Genomic DNA, 18,276 nt, shown 5'->3' with positions numbered 1-18,276 from the left:
AATAACGGAACCGGAGCCGTTTTTATATTTAACCCCTTTACAGTCCCTGGAATCTGCTTTGCTGAGACCCAACCAAGCCCAAAGGGGAATACGATACCAAATAATGCCTTCAGAAAGACTTTTCTATGTATCAGAGCTCCACACACATGCAGCTGCATGTCATGCTGTTCTCAAAACCAAGTGCGCCATACCGGCGCGAAAATGAGGCTCTGACTATGATTAGGGAAAGCCCCAATAGAATAAAGTGTCTAAAACAGTGCCTGCCGATATTATTTTACAAAAAATACCCAGATTAAATGATTCCTCAAGGCTAAATATGTGTAAATATGATCGATTTAGCCCAGAAAATGTCTACAGTCTTAATAAGCCCTTGTGAAGCCCTTATTTACTGTGTGAATAAAAATGGCTTACCGGATCCCATAGGGAAAATGACAGCTTCCAGCATTACATCGTCTTGTTAGAATGTGTCATACCTCAAGCAGCAAAAGACTGCTCACTGTTCCCCCAACTGAAGTTAATTCCTCTCAACAGTCCTGTGTGGAACAGCCATGGATTTTAGTAACGGTTGCTAAAATCATTTTCCTCATACAAACAGAAATCTTCATCTCTTTTCTGTTTCAGAGTAAATAGTACATACCAGCACTATTTTAAAATAACAAACTCTTGATTGAATAATAAAAACTACAGTTAAACACTAAAAAACTCTAAGCCATCTCCGTGGAGATGTTGCCTGTACAACGGCAAAGAGAATGACTGGGGTAGGCGGAGCCTAGGAGGGATCATGTGACCAGCTTTGCTGGGCTCTTTGCCATTTCCTGTTGGGGAAGAGAATATCCCACAAGTAAGGATGACGCCGTGGACCGGACACACCTATGTTGGAGAAAAATATTTGGTTCACATGTATACTGCTGTTAAAGACACAACAAGGTCATAGCTATAGATACCTACTACATCAGTATACTCATGCACCAACGTTGCTAAACATAGTGTGGTCACTTTTTTGTTTCAATGCTTTTTACCATAATATTTGGCTACAGCATTTTAGTGAGGGGAAGTGGAAAATGTGTACAATGCAAACACCTGACCCGCATGTGAAAGGAAATCACATGTACAAGTTTTTAAGGTTAACAGTTTGTGATGTTTCTGGTTTATTATATATTTGTTTTAAACATGTTTTATTTTTATTCAATTTCCCATTCTTTTTTAAGGGAGGAAAGAAAAGAGTGTGAAATGTCTCTAAATAATTTGTATACAGTGCTCTTGAATATCATAGTAAATGAATCTGTGTAATCTGGTGTAACCAGTTCACCAAAGCATAAAATACCTCCCCAACTCTCCTTCATAGGATGGCATAGGATCTGTAGTGAAAGGGATTCTTAGTGAATCCAAGCTTCTGTATTTCAGATTCAGCTCAGCTAAAGAAATACACACATAACCTTCCAGAGGTCTTTTATTATTAAACCTGGGATGTTGCTGCCCCTTAAGATAATTAGACACAAGCTTTCCCTTTATTCCTTTGCCAAGTGTGGCAAAACTGGCCAAATATAATCAACCCAGATATAAAATTTCAGTCCTTTCTTGCGGAACTAATAAATAAAAATGTACGCCGGACAAAGACTGCTTACAGTGTGTAACAATAACTTACTTGTTGAAAGATGACATAAAAGTTCATATATGTATCTTCCCATTACAGACGGCTTCATCTGCTATTAAAGGCACCATTCAACTGGGGATAGGCTACACTGTTGGGAACCTTACATCTAAGCCAGACAGAGATGTGCTTATGCAAGACTTCTATGTAGTGGAAAGCGTTTTTTTACCAAGGTAAGAAGGTCACCTCATCAGATATACATACAGAGAGAAACCTAGCACTCCCTGGAAGCTATCAAAATGTATTAAATATAATGTAATATAAACCGTATTTTTTAAATAAATACAAATAATTGTTTATATATATATATATATATACACATACATATAAACACATATGTTTTACAAAGTAAGGTTTATAATTTTAGACCAGTTCTATTTCTTTCTGCAGCCTTTTTGTACTTTTTATCATATTTCCCTATATTAAAGAGACAGTCTACTCCAAAAATGTTGTTGTTTAAAAAGATAGATAATGCCTTTATTGCCCATTCCCCAGTTTTGCATAACCAACATGGTTATATTCAAACACTTTTTACCTCAGTGATTACCATGTATCTAATCCTTTTCTGACAGCCCCCTGATCACATGACTTTTTTTTAAATTATCTATTGACTTGCATTTTATCCAATTAGTGCAGTGTCTGCCACAAACCACGGGCGTATGGTGAGGCATATTTATTTTAACTAGGTACAATAGTTATTAAATAGTTATTAACTATTTAATACCTACCTAGTTAAAATAAGTACAAATTTACCTGTAAAATAAACCCTAACCTAAGTTACAATTACACCTAACACTACACTATAATTAAATAAATTAACTAAATTAACTACAATTAAATAAAATAAACTAAAGTACGGAAACCCCCCCACTAAATTACAGAAAATAAAAAAATAATTACAATTTTAAACTAATTACACCTAATCTAATCCCCCTAATAAAATAAAAAAGCCCCCCAAAATAATAAAATTCCCTACCCTATACTAAATTACAAATAGCCCTTAAAAAGGCCTTTTGCAGGGCATTGCCCAAAAGTAATCAGCTCTTTTACCTGTAAAAAAAAGACAATACCCCCCCCAACATTAAAACCCACCACCCACACACCCAACCCTACTCTAAAACCCACCCAATCCCCCCTTAAAAAAAACTAACACTACTCCCTTGAAGATCACCCTACCTTGAGACGTCTTCACCGAGCCGGGCACAAGTGGACCTCCAGAGGGGCAGAAGTCTTCATCCGATCCGGACAGAAGAGGTCCTCCAAGCGGACTTAAGGTAGGAAAAATCATATTGGCTGATCCAATCAGCCAATAGGATTGAAGTTCAATCCTATTGGCTGATCCAATCAGCCAATAGGATTGAGCTTGCATTCTATTGGCTGTTCTAATCAGCCAATAGAATGCAACCTCAATCCTATTGGCTGATTGCATCAGCCAATAGGATTTTTCCTACCTTAATTCCAATTGGCTAATAGAATCCTATCAGCCAATCGGAATTCAAGGGACGCCATCTTGGATGACGTCATTTAAAGGAACCTTCATTCTTCGCTTGGACTTCATTTGAAGAGGATGCTCCGTGTTGGCTGGATTGAAGATGGACCCGCTCCGCTCCGGATGGATGAAGATAGAAGATGCTGTCTGGATGAAGACTTCTGCCGCTTGGAGGACCTCTTCTGCCCGGATCGGATGAAGACTTCTGCCCCTCTGGAGGTCCAATTGTGCCCGGCTGGGTGAAGACGTCTCAAGGTAGGGTGATCTTCAAGGGGGTAGTGTAAGGTTTTTTTTAAGGGGGGATTGGGTGGGTTTTAGAGTAGGGTTGGGTGTGTGGGTGGTGGGTTTTAATGTTGGGGGGGTATTGTCTTTTTTCTTTTACTTTGGGGCAATGCCCACACAAAAGGCCCTTTTAAGGGCTATTTGTAATTTAGTATAGGGTAGGGAATTTTATTACTTTGGGGGGCTTTTTTATTTTATTAGGGGGATAAGATTAGGTGTAATTAGTTTAAAAAAATTGTAATTATTTTTTTATTTTCTGTAATTTAGTGTTTGTTGTTTTTCGTACTTTAGTTTATTTAATTTAATTGTAGTTAATTGTAGTTAGTTTATGTAATTAATTTAATGATAGTGTAGTGTTAGGTTTAATTGTAATTGAGGTTAGGATTTATTTTATAGGTAAATTTGTATTTATTTTAACTAGGTAGCTATTAAATAGTTAATAACTATTTAATAACTATTGTACCTAGTTAAAATAAATACAAAGTTGCCTGTAAAATAAAAATAAACCCTAAGCTAGATACAATGTAACTATTAGTTATATTGTAGCTAGCTTAGGGTTTATTTTATAGGTAAATATTTAGTTTTAAATAGGAATAATTTATTTAATTGTAGTAATTTTATTTAGTTTTATTTAAATTATATTTAAATTAGGGGGGTGTTAGGGTTAGGGTTAGACTTAGGTTTAGGGGTTAATAACTTTATTATAGTGGCGGCGACGTTGGCGACGGCAGATTAGGGGTTAATAAGTGTAGGTAGGTTGTGGCGACTTTGGGGGGGCAGATTAGGGGTTAATAAATATAATGTAGGGTTCGGCGATGTTGGGGGCAGCAGATTAGGGGTTCATAGGGATAATGTAGGTGGCGGCGGTGTCCGGAGCAGCAGAGTAGGGGTTAATAATTATAATGTAGGTGGCAACGATGTCGGGGACGGCAGATTAGGGGTTAATAAGTTTAAGATTAGGGGTGTTTAGACTCGGGGTTCATGTTAGGGTGTTAGGTGTAGACATAAAATTCCTTTCCCCATCGGAATCAATGGGGCTGCGTTAGGAGCTGAATGCTGCTTTTTTGCAGGTGTTAGGTTTTTTTTCAGCCTGCTCAGCCCCATTGTTTCCTATGGGGAAATAGTGCACAAGCATGTTTAGCCAACTTACCGCTACCGTAAGCAACACTGGTATTGAGGTGAGATGTGGAGCTAAATTTTGCTCTACGCTCACCTTTTTGCGGCTAACGCCGGGTTTAAATAAACCTGTAATACCATTGTTGTCTTAAGGGAGCGCTAAAAAAAAAGGCTCGCTAGCATCGCACCCCTGTTACCGCAAATCTCGGTGTTTGTATCCTTCTTTTAAATGATGAGAATATACCCCTATGGGCTCCATTTATTAAGCTGCAATGGCAGCTTTGGAGTGCCTTTGCCTGCAGACTCGCACAATCGCTGCTTCTTAACCCATTACGTTAACTTTTATGTGGCATATCTCAATCCCCCCGACTTTTATAACTGGGGAGATTGACAACCCCTGCTGTTTATATGTATGTACTTATGTATTTATATGTGTATATATATATATATGTATTTACAGACACATATACACATAAATACATATGTACTGATATAGTTGAGTTGAGAAGCTCGTCCGCTCGCCTTTTAATACAAGGGGGCCTTAGGGGTTGATCACAATCTTGGTTTTGGTTGATAATTATTTCTGACCATCAGCTGGTATTTTCAATGTGTTTGTAAGTGATTACAATCCTAAACTTCTTCTGTCATTAATATCACAAAGCTCTAAATCATTACCTCCCCAAAACAGCACAAAATCATTATCTTGTTGTTATCTTCCAATTTTGTAATCTATAAACCATATGTACAGATTTAAGGACAAACAAAATGGCAATTTTGGGGTTTAGCGATAACATCAAAGGTTAAAAGTCCATATGTTGATTGATCCTTTTTAACAATGTGCTTCAACTGTTATAATAATCCACAAAGTTCAGCGCACTGCAGTACAAATAACTGGGCTATTAGTTAAAATGTCCACCATTTATTAAATCCATTAAATGCATGTAATAAACACTGTAGCAACACACAAAAAACAAAAGTATCCATAAAAAAGCGGGCATGGCGGAGACTCCAACGCAGGCATGTTTCATGCTCATTCACACTTGCTTATTGCTTAAACCCTTAAAGGGACACTAAACCCAAATTTGTTCTTTCATGATTCAGATAGAGCATGCAATTTAAAACAACTTTCTAATTTACTCCTATTATCAATTTTTCGGCATTCTCTTGCTATCGTTATTTAAAAAGCAGGAATGTGATGCATAGGAGCCGGACCATTTTTGGTTGAGAACCTGGGTTATGCTTGCTTATTGGTGAGTAAATGCCAGCCTCTAATAAGCAAGCACTATCCATGGTGCTCATCCTAAAATGGTCTGGCTGCTAAGATTTACATTCCTGCTTTTAAAATAAAGATAGCAAGAGAACGAAGAAAAATTGATAATAGGAGTAAATTAGAAAGTTGCTTAAAATTTCATGCTCTGTCTGAATCATGCTGTCTGAATTAAGCTATTTTTTTTGGTTCAGAACTATGGAAAGCACTTGTTTATTGGTAGGTGAATTTACCCACCAATCAGCAAGAACAACACAGTGTGTTCACCAAAAATGGGCTGGCATCTAAACTTACATTCTTGCATTTCAAATAAAGATACCAAGAGAATGAAAAGAATTTGATAATAGGAGTAAATTAGAATGTTGCTTAAAATTGTATGCTCTATCTGAATCACGATAGAAAAATGTGGGTTCAGTGTCCCTTTAAGGACAAGGCCATTTTTCAATTTCTTACCCTTAAAGGGACACTGAACCCAAAATTTTTGTTTCGTGATTCAGATAGAGCATGCAATTTTAAGCAACTTTCTAATGTACTCCTATTATCAATGTTTCTTCGTTCTCTTGCTATCTTTATATGAAAAATAAGGCATCTAAGCTTTTTTTCTTGGTTCAGTACTCTGGACAGCAGTTTTTGATTGATGGATGAATTTATCCACCAATCAGCAAGGACAACCTAGGTTGGTCACCAAAAATGGGCCGGCATCTAAACTTACATTCTTGCATTTCAAATAAAGATACCAAAAGAATAAAGAACAATTGATAATAGGAGTAAATTAGAAAGTTGCTTAAAATTTCATGCTCTACCCAAATCACAAAAGAAAAAAAATTGGGTTCAGTGTCCCTTTAAGGACCAGGGCTATTTTTACATTTCTGCAGTGTTTGTGTTTAGCTAGAATTTTCTCTTACTCATTTACTGTACCCACACATATTATATACCGTTTTATTCGCCATTAAATGGTCTTTTTAAAGATACCATTATTTTCATCATATCTTATAATTTACTATAATTTTTTTTATAAAATATGATGAAAAAATGAAAAAAAAAAACACAGTTTTTTTAACTTTGACCCCCAAAATCCGTTACACATCTACAACCACCAAAAAACAACCATGCTAAATAGTTTCTTAAATTTGTCCTGAGTTTAGAAATACCCAATGTTTACATGTTCTTTGCTTTTTTGGAAGGTATAGAGCAATAAATACAAGTAGCACTTTGCTATTTCCAAACCCCTTTTTTTTTTTTTTTTTCAAAATTAGCAATACAGGGAGTGCAGAATTATTAGGCAAATTAGTATTTTGACCACATCATCCTCTTTATGCATGTTGTCTTACTCCAAGCTGTATAGGCTCGAAAGCCTACTACCAATTAAGCATATTAGGTGATGTGCATCTCTGTAATGAGAAGGGGTGTGGTCTAATGACATCAACACCCTATATCAGGTGTGCATAATTATTAGGCAACTTCCTTTCCTTTGGCAAAATGGGTCAAAAGAAGGACTTGACAGGCTCAGAAAAGTCAAAAATAGTGAGATATCTTGCAGAGGGATGCAGCACTCTTAAAATTGCAAAGCTTCTGAAGCGTGATCATCGAACAATCAAGCGTTTCATTCAAAATAGTCAACAGGGTCGCAAGAAGCGTGTGGAAAAACCAAGGCGCAAAATAACTGCCCATGAACTAAGAAAAGTCAAGCGTGCAGCTGCCAAGATGCCACTTGCCACCAGTTTGGCCATATTTCAGAGCTGCAACATCACTGGAGTGCCCAAAAGCACAAGGTGTGCAATACTCAGATACATGGCCAAGGTAAGAAAGGCTGAAAGACGACCACCACTGAACAAGACACACAAGCTGAAACGTCAAGACTGGGCCAAGAAATATCTCAAGACTGAATTTTCAAAGGTTTTATGGACTGATGAAATGAGAGTGAGTCTTGATGGGCCAGATGGATGGGCCCGTGGCTGGATTGGTAAAGGGCAGAGAGCTCCAGTCCGACTCAGACGCCAGCAAGGTGGAGGTGGAGTACTGGTTTGCGCTGGTATCATCAAAGATGAGCTTGTGGGGCCTTTTCGGGTTGAGGATGGAGTCAAGCTCAACTCCCAGTCCTACTGCCAGTTTCTGGAAGACACCTTCTTCAAGCAGTGGTACAGGAAGAAGTCTGTATCCTTCAAGAAAAACATGATTTTCATGCAGGACAATGCTCCATCACACGCGTCCAAGTACTCCACAGCGTGGCTGGCAAGAAAGGGTATAAAAGAAGAAAATCTAATGACATGGCCTCCTTGTTCACCTGATCTGAACCCCATTGAGAACCTGTGGTCCATCATCAAATGTGAGATTTACATGGAGGGAAAACAGTACACCTCTCTGAACAGTGTCTGGGAGGCTGTGGTTGCTGCTGCACGCAATGTTGATGGTGAACAGATTAAAACACTGACAGAATCCATGGATGGCAGGCTTTTGAGTGTCCTTGCAAAGAAAGGTGGCTATATTGGTCACTGTTTTGTTTTTGAATGTCAGAAATGTATATTTGTGAATGTTGAGATGTTATATTGGTTTCACTGGTAAAAATAAATAATTGCCTAATAATTATGCACAGTAATAGTCACCTGCACACACAGATATCCCCCTAAAATAGCTATAACTAAAAACAAACTAAAAACTACTTCCAAAACTATTCAGCTTTGATATTAATGAGTTTTTTGGGTTCATTGAGAACATGGTTGTTGTTCAATAATAAAATTAATCCTCAAAAATACAACTTGCCTAATAATTCTGCACTCCCTGTAGTTACGTTGTAACACTGATATCTGTCAGGAATCCCTGAATATCCCTTTACATGAATATATTTTTTTTTTAGTAGACAACCCAAAGTATTGATCTAGGCCCATTTTAGTATATTTCATGCCACCATTTCACAGCCAAATGCAATCAAATAAAAAAAAATTGCTAACTTTTTCACAAACTTTTTCACAAACATTTTCACAAACTTTTTCACAAACTTTAGGTTTCTCACTGCAATTATGGCACAAATTGGTTGTAAATGCTTCTCTGGGATCCCCTTTCTTCAGAAATAGCAGACATATATGGCTTTGGCGTTGCTTTTTGGTAATTAGAAGGCTGCTAAATGCCGCTGTGCACCACACTTGTATTATGCCCAGCAGTGAATGGGTTAATTAGGTAGCTTGTAGGGATCTTAAAGGGTTAATTTTAACTTTAGTGTAGTGTAATAGACAACCCAAAGTATTGATCTAGGCCCATTTTGGTATATTTCATGCCACCATTTCACCGCCAAATGCGATCAAATAAAGAAAATCGCTAAGTTTTTTACTAACTTTAGGTTTCTCACTGAAATTATTTACAATTAGCTTGTGCAATTATGGCGCAAATGGTTGTAAATGCTTCTCTGGGATCCTCTTTGTTCAGAAATAGCAGACATATATGGCTTTGGCGTTGCTTTTTGATAATTAGAAGGCAGCTAAATGTTGCTTCGCACCACACTTGTATTATGCCCAGCAGCTTGTAGGGAACTTGTAGGGTTAAATTTAGCTTTAGTGTAGAGATCAGTCTCCCACCTGACACATCCCACCCCCTGATCCCTCCCTGACCCCTCACAAACAGCTCTAATCCCTTCCCATCCCACAATTGTCACCGCCATCTTAAGTACTGGCAGAAAGTCTGCCAGTACTAAAACAAAAAACCTTTTTTTTAAGCATTTTTTTTTTTAATAAATACATAGTTTCTGCAATGTAGGTTCCCCCCTAACCCCCCAACCTTCACGATCCCCCCCAAACAGCTCTCTTAACCTCCCCCCTCTTTCTATTTGTGGCCATTTTAGGTACTGTCAGCTGCCTGCCAGTACCCAATTTTTTAACAAATTTGCTTTTCTAATATTTTTTTTTTATTTTACCTCATTTTTCTATAGTGTAGCTGCCCCCCCCCCCAATATCCTACCCCCTTCCCCCTCTAAGATCCCCTTTCCAAACAATATTTCATTATAGTATAGTATAACACTTTATTGAAAATTAATATTTCATAAATATGATTTTACATGTTTTCATTTACTTAACTGCAAAGGGCTCCAATGAACTTATATATATAAATATAAATATATATATATATATATATATATATATATATATATATAGATATATATATATATGTCTATATATGTATACAGATGTATTTATGTATTTTATATATGTATTTTATATATGTATATATATATATGTAAATGTATGTCTATACAAAGACCTGAGACCTCAGCTTTGAGCCTTTTTGCAATTTTTTAAAAATATATTTTATTAGATGCTGTTATTATAAGTGTAACTGTACTTTGTAATGTGTTTTTATGTTTCTCTAAACAGTTAACCACAGCTTTGAGTACGTGATAACCCGGCGAGCGTTAACTTGAATTGCGCTCAAGCAATATAGTTTACTTTCAACTTGTAAAACCAGCGCAATTTAACCCGCATGCAAACGTTTGCGGTTCACTCGTAATCTGGCACAAAATTGGGTGTCGTACTTTTAACTATGTCCTTTTTTGTTTGCTGTTTACTATATTTTCAGTTTATATTGATCTTTAACGTGTGTTTTGGCAACTCATTTTTATGGCTTTTCTGATTGCTCTCCTTGATTCCCCTTACAGCAAGTTGTCATCAGTAAACTAGACCTGTTTTGCAAACAAGAGTAATGTGTTCCACTTTTAATATCTTTATTGCATCACTATGAATAAATGTCATGTAATGCTCAGCTCATTTTCTCTTTTATCTTTACATAACTGCATTAAAGGACACTGAACCCAATTTTTTTCTTTTGTGATTCAGATATAGCATGACATTTTGAGCAACTTTTTTCATTCTCTTGGTATCTTTATTTGAAATGCAAGAATGTAAGTTTAGATGCCGGACCATTTTTGGTGAACAACCTGGGTTGTTCTTGCTGATTGGTGGATAAATTGATCCACCAATAAAAAAGTGCTATTCAGAGTTCTGAACCAAAAAAAGCTTAGATGTCTTCTTTTTCAAATAAAGATAGCAAGAGAACGAAGATAAATTGATAATAGCAGTAAATTAGAAAGTTGCATCTCATCTGAATCACAAAAGAAAAAATTTGGGTTCAGTGTCCCTTTAAGTTGTGTGCAGTTAAATGGAGAATTCTTTACTCCTAGCGAGCTGAGATTTAATATAAGTATAAAACTATATACAGCATGTTATATCCTTTTAGAAGAACATAAGTGACCAAGACATTTCAGCACTATAAAGAATTAAAGGGACATTAAACACTAAATAAATGCTTGATAGAATGATGCATTCAAAGAAAAGATTAGTCTCAGAATAACATGTAGATGTATTTTTTAAAGTTTAATTAGTTCTTTAAATATTGACAAAATAAGTGTAAAGCTTTAGTGTCTATAAAACAATGGGTGCTGCCATGTTGTAACTTAGGTTACCGTCTCTGTTGTGGCCAATTAGGGACAGTTATAAATAGGTCACTAGAAAGTGCAGCCAATGGCTGTGTGCAATATAACAGTGTTCTGCTCTTCCATTTCAAACAGGAACGGAAAAGCTCAGAATTGAATTACAGTAAAAGGGGACAAAATAAATAATAAAATTATATTCCAGAATTGTATTAATGTATATAATTTATTATTTTATATTAACATCTCAAAGTGTTTAATGTCCCTTTAAGGAGCCATAGAGCTACTATGTTTTAGTCCTGAGGTGTATGTAATGCTTGTCATGTGCCTATTTGGCCCTATATGGGCGCAGTCATTAACTATTAGACCAATAATCCTAACAATGACATAGATGTCTTCATATACAGTAAGTGGAAATACATAGTTGAACTTTCCAATTTGTGCATTGGCAAACTGTGTCTTTCAGTAGCAAGCTCTGCCAATGGAAAAATAGGACTGCCAGAAACAAGGTGACTCACATAAAAAAATAAATATTAGTAATACGTTAATGTACTATAAAACTGCTAGTGTTTATTTCCATTGCCTTATAATGGGCCATAACATAACCACTGCTAATCAATATAGGCTTAAATGAGCATTAAAAACTAATTTATACTGGGCATGTATCTAGACCATACCTAACTTAAAGTTACTCTAAAGATGGAGCATGCTGTTTTAAGTTTCTATTTACTCCATTATCAAAATGTGCAGTCTTTTTTAATGCACTAGCTTCTACTGAGTATGCATCTGTGATTGGCTGATGGCTTTCACATTATACAGGGGGCTGGCAAATTGAAGGCAATGTTGGCATTTGTCAGGAAAAAAAATCTACTGCTCATTCGAAATTCAGAGAAAGTGATATAGCATTTTTTTTTATACTGCACTTGTTGATAATGCAATTCTACTGTATATAATAGTCCTTTAAAGAGACAGTAAAGTTATAATTAGACATTCATGATTTAGACAGAGCATACAATTTTAAACAACTTTCCAATTTGCTTATACTTTTAATTTGCTTCCGTCTCTTGTTATTCTTTGCTGAAAGGTTTATCTCGGAAATCTCATGAGCAGCAAAGAACCTAGGTTTTAGCTGCTGATTGGTGGCTGCATATATATATATATATATATATATATATATATATATATATATATATATACATATATACCCATTGTCATTAGCTCACCCATGTTAGAACCAGTAGTGCATTGCTGCTGCTTCAACAAATAATACCAAGAGAATTAAGCAAATTTGATAATAGAAGAAACCGAAAAGTTGTTTAAAATTGTATGTTCTACCTAACTAAATCTTGAAAGAAAAATTTGGGTTTTATGTCCCTTTAAATTATTCATACATCTTAATACAATTCTATAAAAAAAACTTCAAGTTTTCATGAGATTAATTTATCAATTTTGTTAAAGGGACAGTCAACTTTCCAATTTACTTTTATCATCAAATTTGCTTTGTTCTCTTGGTATTCTTTGTAGAAAGCTAAACCTAGGTAGGTTTAAAGGGACAGTCAACTCCAAAATTGTTATTGTTTAAAAAGATAGATAATCCCTTGATTACTCATTCCCCAGTTTTGCATAACCAACACAGTTATATTAATATACTTTTTACCTCTGTGACTACCTTGTATCTAAGCCTTTTCTGACAGTCCCCTGATCACATGACTTTTTTTATTTATTATCTATTGACTTGCATTTTAGCCAATTGGTGCTGTGTTGTGCACAACTTCACGGGCGTGAACACAATGTTATCTGTATGTACACAAGAACTAGCAGTCTCCTGTTGTGAAAAGCTAATAAAAAAGCATGTGATAAGAGGCTTTCTGTAGTGGTTTACAAACAGGCAGAAATTTTGAGGTTTAAATGTTATAAGGTGTATTAATATAACAATGTTAGTTGTGCAAAGCTGGGGGATGGGTAAGTAAAGGAGTTATCTATCTTTTTAAACAATAACAATTTTAGTGTTCACTGTCTCTTTAAGTCTATAACGGCACTTTAGGGTTTAACCTGTTTATTTGAAGCCTGCATTTGTAAGGTTAAATTGTGCTTCTTGAGGCTTAGAGCATTTCAGAGTGTTTGCACAAATGGCTAAAAAGAGGATTAATAGTCCTGTATTTGTTTCTCAAACCAAAACTGGCAGATTAAAAAGGAATTAGTTGTTATATTTTGTTTCATGCATAAAGGCAGACATAGTATTTCTTAGCCTTGTCATCAAGTAGTTTTTACTGACTTAGGATAAGTTATAAATAGTTTGTTATACAGAAAATTGTAGAATGTTCTCATTAATTTTGAAGGTAAGTCTATATGGGTTTACAATTTCTACTCATTTTTATCTTGTTGGCGGTTTCTGAATAAGTACCGTATTTCATTGAGCATGTTATATATTTTAAGAATATAAATATTTTCTGTTCTAACTTTGATCACTTTATCTGAAATCATGTTTTTTTTATACCACCAGCATTTTGTTAAAATATAGGTATTTTTGGGGGGTTTCAGGCTTTAGGTTTAGCACAAATGCATATAGCAATTGAGTGTGTTATTAATGGGATTTCTTCTGTTAAGTGTGATCAGTCCACGGGTCATCATTACTTCTGGGATATTACTCCTCCCCAACAGGAAGTGCAAGAGGATTCACCCAGCAGAGCTGCATATAGCTCCTCCCCTCTACGTCACTCCCAGTCATTCTCTTGCACCCAACGACTAGATAGGATGTGTGAGAGGACTATGGTGATTATACTTAGTTTTATATCTTCAATCAAAAGTTTGTTATTTTAAAATAGCACCGGAGTGTGTTATTATCTCTCTGGCAGAGTTTGAAGAAGAATCTACCAGAGTTTTTGTTATGATTTTAGCCGGAGTAGTTAAGATCATATTGCTGTTTCTCGGCCATCTGAGGAGAGGTAAACTTCAGATCAGGGGACAGCGGGCAGATGAATCTGCATAGAGGTATGTAGCAGTTTTTATTTTCTGACAATGGAATTGATGAGAAAATCCTGCCATACCGATATAATGTCATGTATGTATACTTTACACTTCAGTATTCTGGGGAATGGTACTTCACTAGAATTACACTGTAAGAAATACATAAAGCTGTTTAATAACTAGAGATTATGTTTAACGTTTTTGCTGGAATGTAAAATCGTTTTCATTTACTGAGGTACTGAGTGAATAAATGTTTGGGCACTATTTTTCCACTTGGCAGTTGCTTAATCTGTTTTCTGACAGTTTCTGTTCTCCCTCACTGCTGTGTGTGAGGGGGAGGGGCCGTTTTTTGGCGCTTTTACTACACATCAAATATTTCAGTCAGCAACTCATTGTATTCCCTGCATGATCCGGTTCATCTCTACAGAGCTCAGGGGTCTTCAAAACTTATTTTGAGGGAGGTAATTTCTCTCAGCAGAGCTGTGAGAATTATAGTTTGACTGAGATAAAAAACGTTTATTCTGTAATTTGTTTCCTGCTTTCAGAATTTGTTATCTTTGCTAATGGGATTAAACCTTTGCTAAAGTTGTGTTATTTACAAGGATTGAGGCTATAACTGTTTCAATTTATTAATTTTCAACTGTCATAGATCTTCTGTGCTTCTTAAAGGCACAGTACGTTTTAATATTATTCTAATTGAATTGTATTTCCAAGTTACAAGTTTATTTGCTAGTGTGTTAAACATGTCTGATTCAGAGGATGATACCTGTGTCATTTGTTGCAATGCCAAAGTGGAGCCCAATAGAAATTTATGTACTAACTGTATTGATGCTACTTTAAATAAAAGTCAATCTGTACAAATTGAACAAATTTCACCAAACAACGAGGGGAGAGTTATGCCGACTAACTCGCCTCACGTGTCAGTACCTACATCTCCCGCTCAGAGGGAGGTGCGTGATATTGTAGCGCCGAGTACATCTGGGCGGCCATTACAAATCACATTACAGGATATGGCTACTGTTATGACTGAGGTTTTGGCTAAATTACCAGAGCTAAGAGGTAAGCGTGATCACTCTGGGGTGAGAACAGAGTGCGCTGATAATATTAGGGCCATGTCAGACACTGCGTCACAGGTGGCAGAACATGAGGACGGAGAGCTTCATTCTGTGGGTGATGGTTCTGATCCAAACAGACTGGATTCAGATATTTCAAATTTTAAATTTAAACTGGAAAACCTCCGTGTATTACTAGGGGAGGTGTTAGCGGCTCTGAATGATTGTAACACAGTTGCAATACCAGAGAAAATGTGTAGGTTGGATAAATATTTTGCGGTACCGACGAGTACTGAGGTTTTTCCTATACCTAAGAGACTTACTGAAATTGTTACTAAGGAGTGGGATAGACCTGGTGTGCCGTTCTCACCCCCTCCGATATTTAGAAAAATGTTTCCAATAGACGCCACCACAAGGGACTTATGGCAAACGGTCCCTAAGGTGGAGGGAGCAGTTTCTACCTTAGCTAAGCGTACCACTATCCCGGTGGAGGATAGCTGTGCTTTTTCAGATCCAATGGATAAAAAATTAGAGGGTTACCTTAAGAAAATGTTTGTTCAACAAGGTTTTATATTGCAACCCCTTGCATGCATTGCGCCGATCACGGCTGCAGCGGCATTCTGGATTGAGTCTCTGGAAGAGAACATTGGTTCAGCTACTCTGGACGACATTACGGACAGGCTTAGAGTCCTTAAACTAGCTAATTCATTCATTTCGGAGGCCGTAGTACATCTTACTAAACTTACGGCGAAGAATTCAGGATTCGCCATTCAGGCACGCAGGGCGCTGTGGCTAAAATCCTGGTCAGCTGATGTTACTTCTAAGTCTAAATTGCTTAATATACCTTTCAAAGGGCAGACCTTATTCGGGCCCGGGTTGAAAGAGATTATCGCTGACATTACAGGAGGTAAAGGCCATGCCCTGCCTCAGGACAAAGCCAAAGCCAAGACTAGACAGTCTAATTTTCGTTCCTTTCGTAATTTCAAAGCAGGAGCAGCATCAACTTCCTCTGCACCAAAACAGGAAGGAGCTGTTGCTCGCTACAGACAAGGCTGGAAACCTAACCAGTCCTGGAACAAGGGCAAGCAGACTAGGAAACCTGCTGCTGCCCCTAAAACAGCATGAATTGAGGGCCCCCGATCCGGGATCGGATCTAGTGGGGGGCAGACTTTCTCTCTTCGCCCAGGCTTGGGCAAGAGATGTTCAGGATCCCTGGGCGCTAGAGATAATATCTCAGGGATACCTTCTGGACTTCAAATACTCTCCTCCAAGAGAGAGATTTCATCTGTCAAGATTGTCAACAATCCAGACAAAGAAAGAGGCGTTTCTACGCTGCGTACAAGAGCTCTTGTTAATGGGAGTAATCCATCCAGTTCCACGATCGGAACAGGGACAGGGGTTTTACTCAAATCTGTTTGTGGTTCCCAAAAAAGAGGGAACTTTCAGACCAATCCTGGACTTAAAGATCCTAAACAAATTCCTAAGAGTTCCATCGTTCAAGATGGAGACTATTCGGACAATTTTACCTATGATCCAAGAGGGTCAGTACATGACCACTGTAGATTTAAAAGATGCTTACCTTCACATACCGATTCACAAAGATCATTATCGGTACCTAAGGTTTGCCTTCCTAGACAGGCATTACCAGTTTGTGGCTCTTCCATTCGGATTGGCTACAGCTCCAAGAATCTTCACAAAGGTTCTGGGTGCTCTTCTGGCGGTACTAAGACCGCGGGGAATCTCGGTAGCTCCATACCTAGACGACATTCTGATACAAGCTTCAAGCTTTCAAACTGCCAAGTCTCATACAGAGTTAGTGCTGGCATTTCTAAGGTCACATGGATGGAAGGTGAACGAAAAGAAAAGTTCACTCGTTCCACTCACAAGAGTTCCCTTCCTGGGGACTCTTATAGATTCTGTAGAAATGAAGATTTACCTGACAGAGGACAGGCTAACAAGACTTCAAAGTGCTTGCCGCACCCTTCATTCCATTCAACACCCGTCAGTGGCTCAATGCATGGAGGTAATCGGCTTAATGGTAGCGGCAATGGACATAGTACCCTTTGCACGCTTACACCTCAGACCACTGCAACTGTGCATGCTAAGTCAGTGGAATGGGGATTACTCAGACTTATCCCCTTCTCTGAATCTGGATCAAGAGACCAGAAATTCTCTTCTATGGTGGCTTTCTCGGCCACATCTGTCCAGGGGGATGCCATTCAGCAGACCAGACTGGACAATTGTAACAACAGACGCCAGCCTTCTAGGTTGGGGTGCCGTCTGGAATTCTCTGAAGGCTCAGGGACAATGGAGTCAGGAGGAGAGTCTCCTGCCAATAAACATTCTGGAATTGAGAGCAGTTCTCAATGCCCTCCTGGCTTGGCCCCAGTTGACAACTCGGGGGTTCATCAGGTTTCAGTCGGACAACATCACGACTGTAGCTTACATCAACCATCAGGGAGGGACAAGAAGCTCCCTAGCTATGATGGAAGTATCAAAGATAATTCGCTGGGCAGAGTCTCACTCTTGCCACCTGTCAGCAATCCACATCCCGGGAGTGGAGAACTGGGAGGCGGATTTCTTAAGTCGTCAGACTTTTCATCCGGGGGAGTGGGAACTTCATCCGGAGGTCTTTGCCCAAATACTTCGACGTTGGGGCAAACCAGAGATAGATCTCATGGCGTCTCGACAGAACGCCAAGCTTCCTCGTTACGGGTCCAGATCCAGGGATCCAGGAGCAGTCCTGATAGATGCTCTGACAGCACCTTGGGACTTCAGGATGGCTTACGTGTTTCCACCCTTCCCGTTAGTTCCTCGATTGATTGCCAGAATCAAACAAGAGAGAGCATCAGTGATTCTAATAGCACCTGCGTGGCCACGCAGGACTTGGTATGCAGAACTGGTGGACTTGTCATCCTGTCCACCTTGGCCTCTACCTCTGAAACAGGACCTTCTGATACAGGGTCCCTTCAAACATCAAAATCTAACTTCTCTGAAGCTGACTGCTTGGAAATTGAACGCTTGATTTTATCAAGACGT

The 18,276-nt window shown here is 37.9% G+C and overlaps 1 protein-coding gene across 3 annotated transcripts in view; it reads left to right on the top strand.

Annotated features, from left to right (window-relative positions):
• The window catches only part of PIP5K1B (phosphatidylinositol-4-phosphate 5-kinase type 1 beta), a 387,289-nt gene that overhangs the window by 199,293 nt on the left and 169,720 nt on the right, over positions 1-18,276 (top strand). For all 3 annotated transcript variants that reach the window (XM_053702527.1, XM_053702529.1, XM_053702528.1), the window contains exon 4: positions 1,694-1,824. In XM_053702527.1, the coding sequence (XP_053558502.1) occupies positions 1,694-1,824 (131 nt within the window). The remainder of the gene's footprint in view (positions 1-1,693; positions 1,825-18,276) is intronic.

The sequence above is a fragment of the Bombina bombina genome, chromosome 2 (assembly GCF_027579735.1).
Source record: "Bombina bombina isolate aBomBom1 chromosome 2, aBomBom1.pri, whole genome shotgun sequence".
In the NCBI taxonomy this organism is placed as follows: Eukaryota; Metazoa; Chordata; class Amphibia; order Anura; family Bombinatoridae; genus Bombina; species Bombina bombina.
Note: the sequence above shows the minus strand (reverse complement) of the source record. Positions and strands in the feature narration are given on the sequence as shown.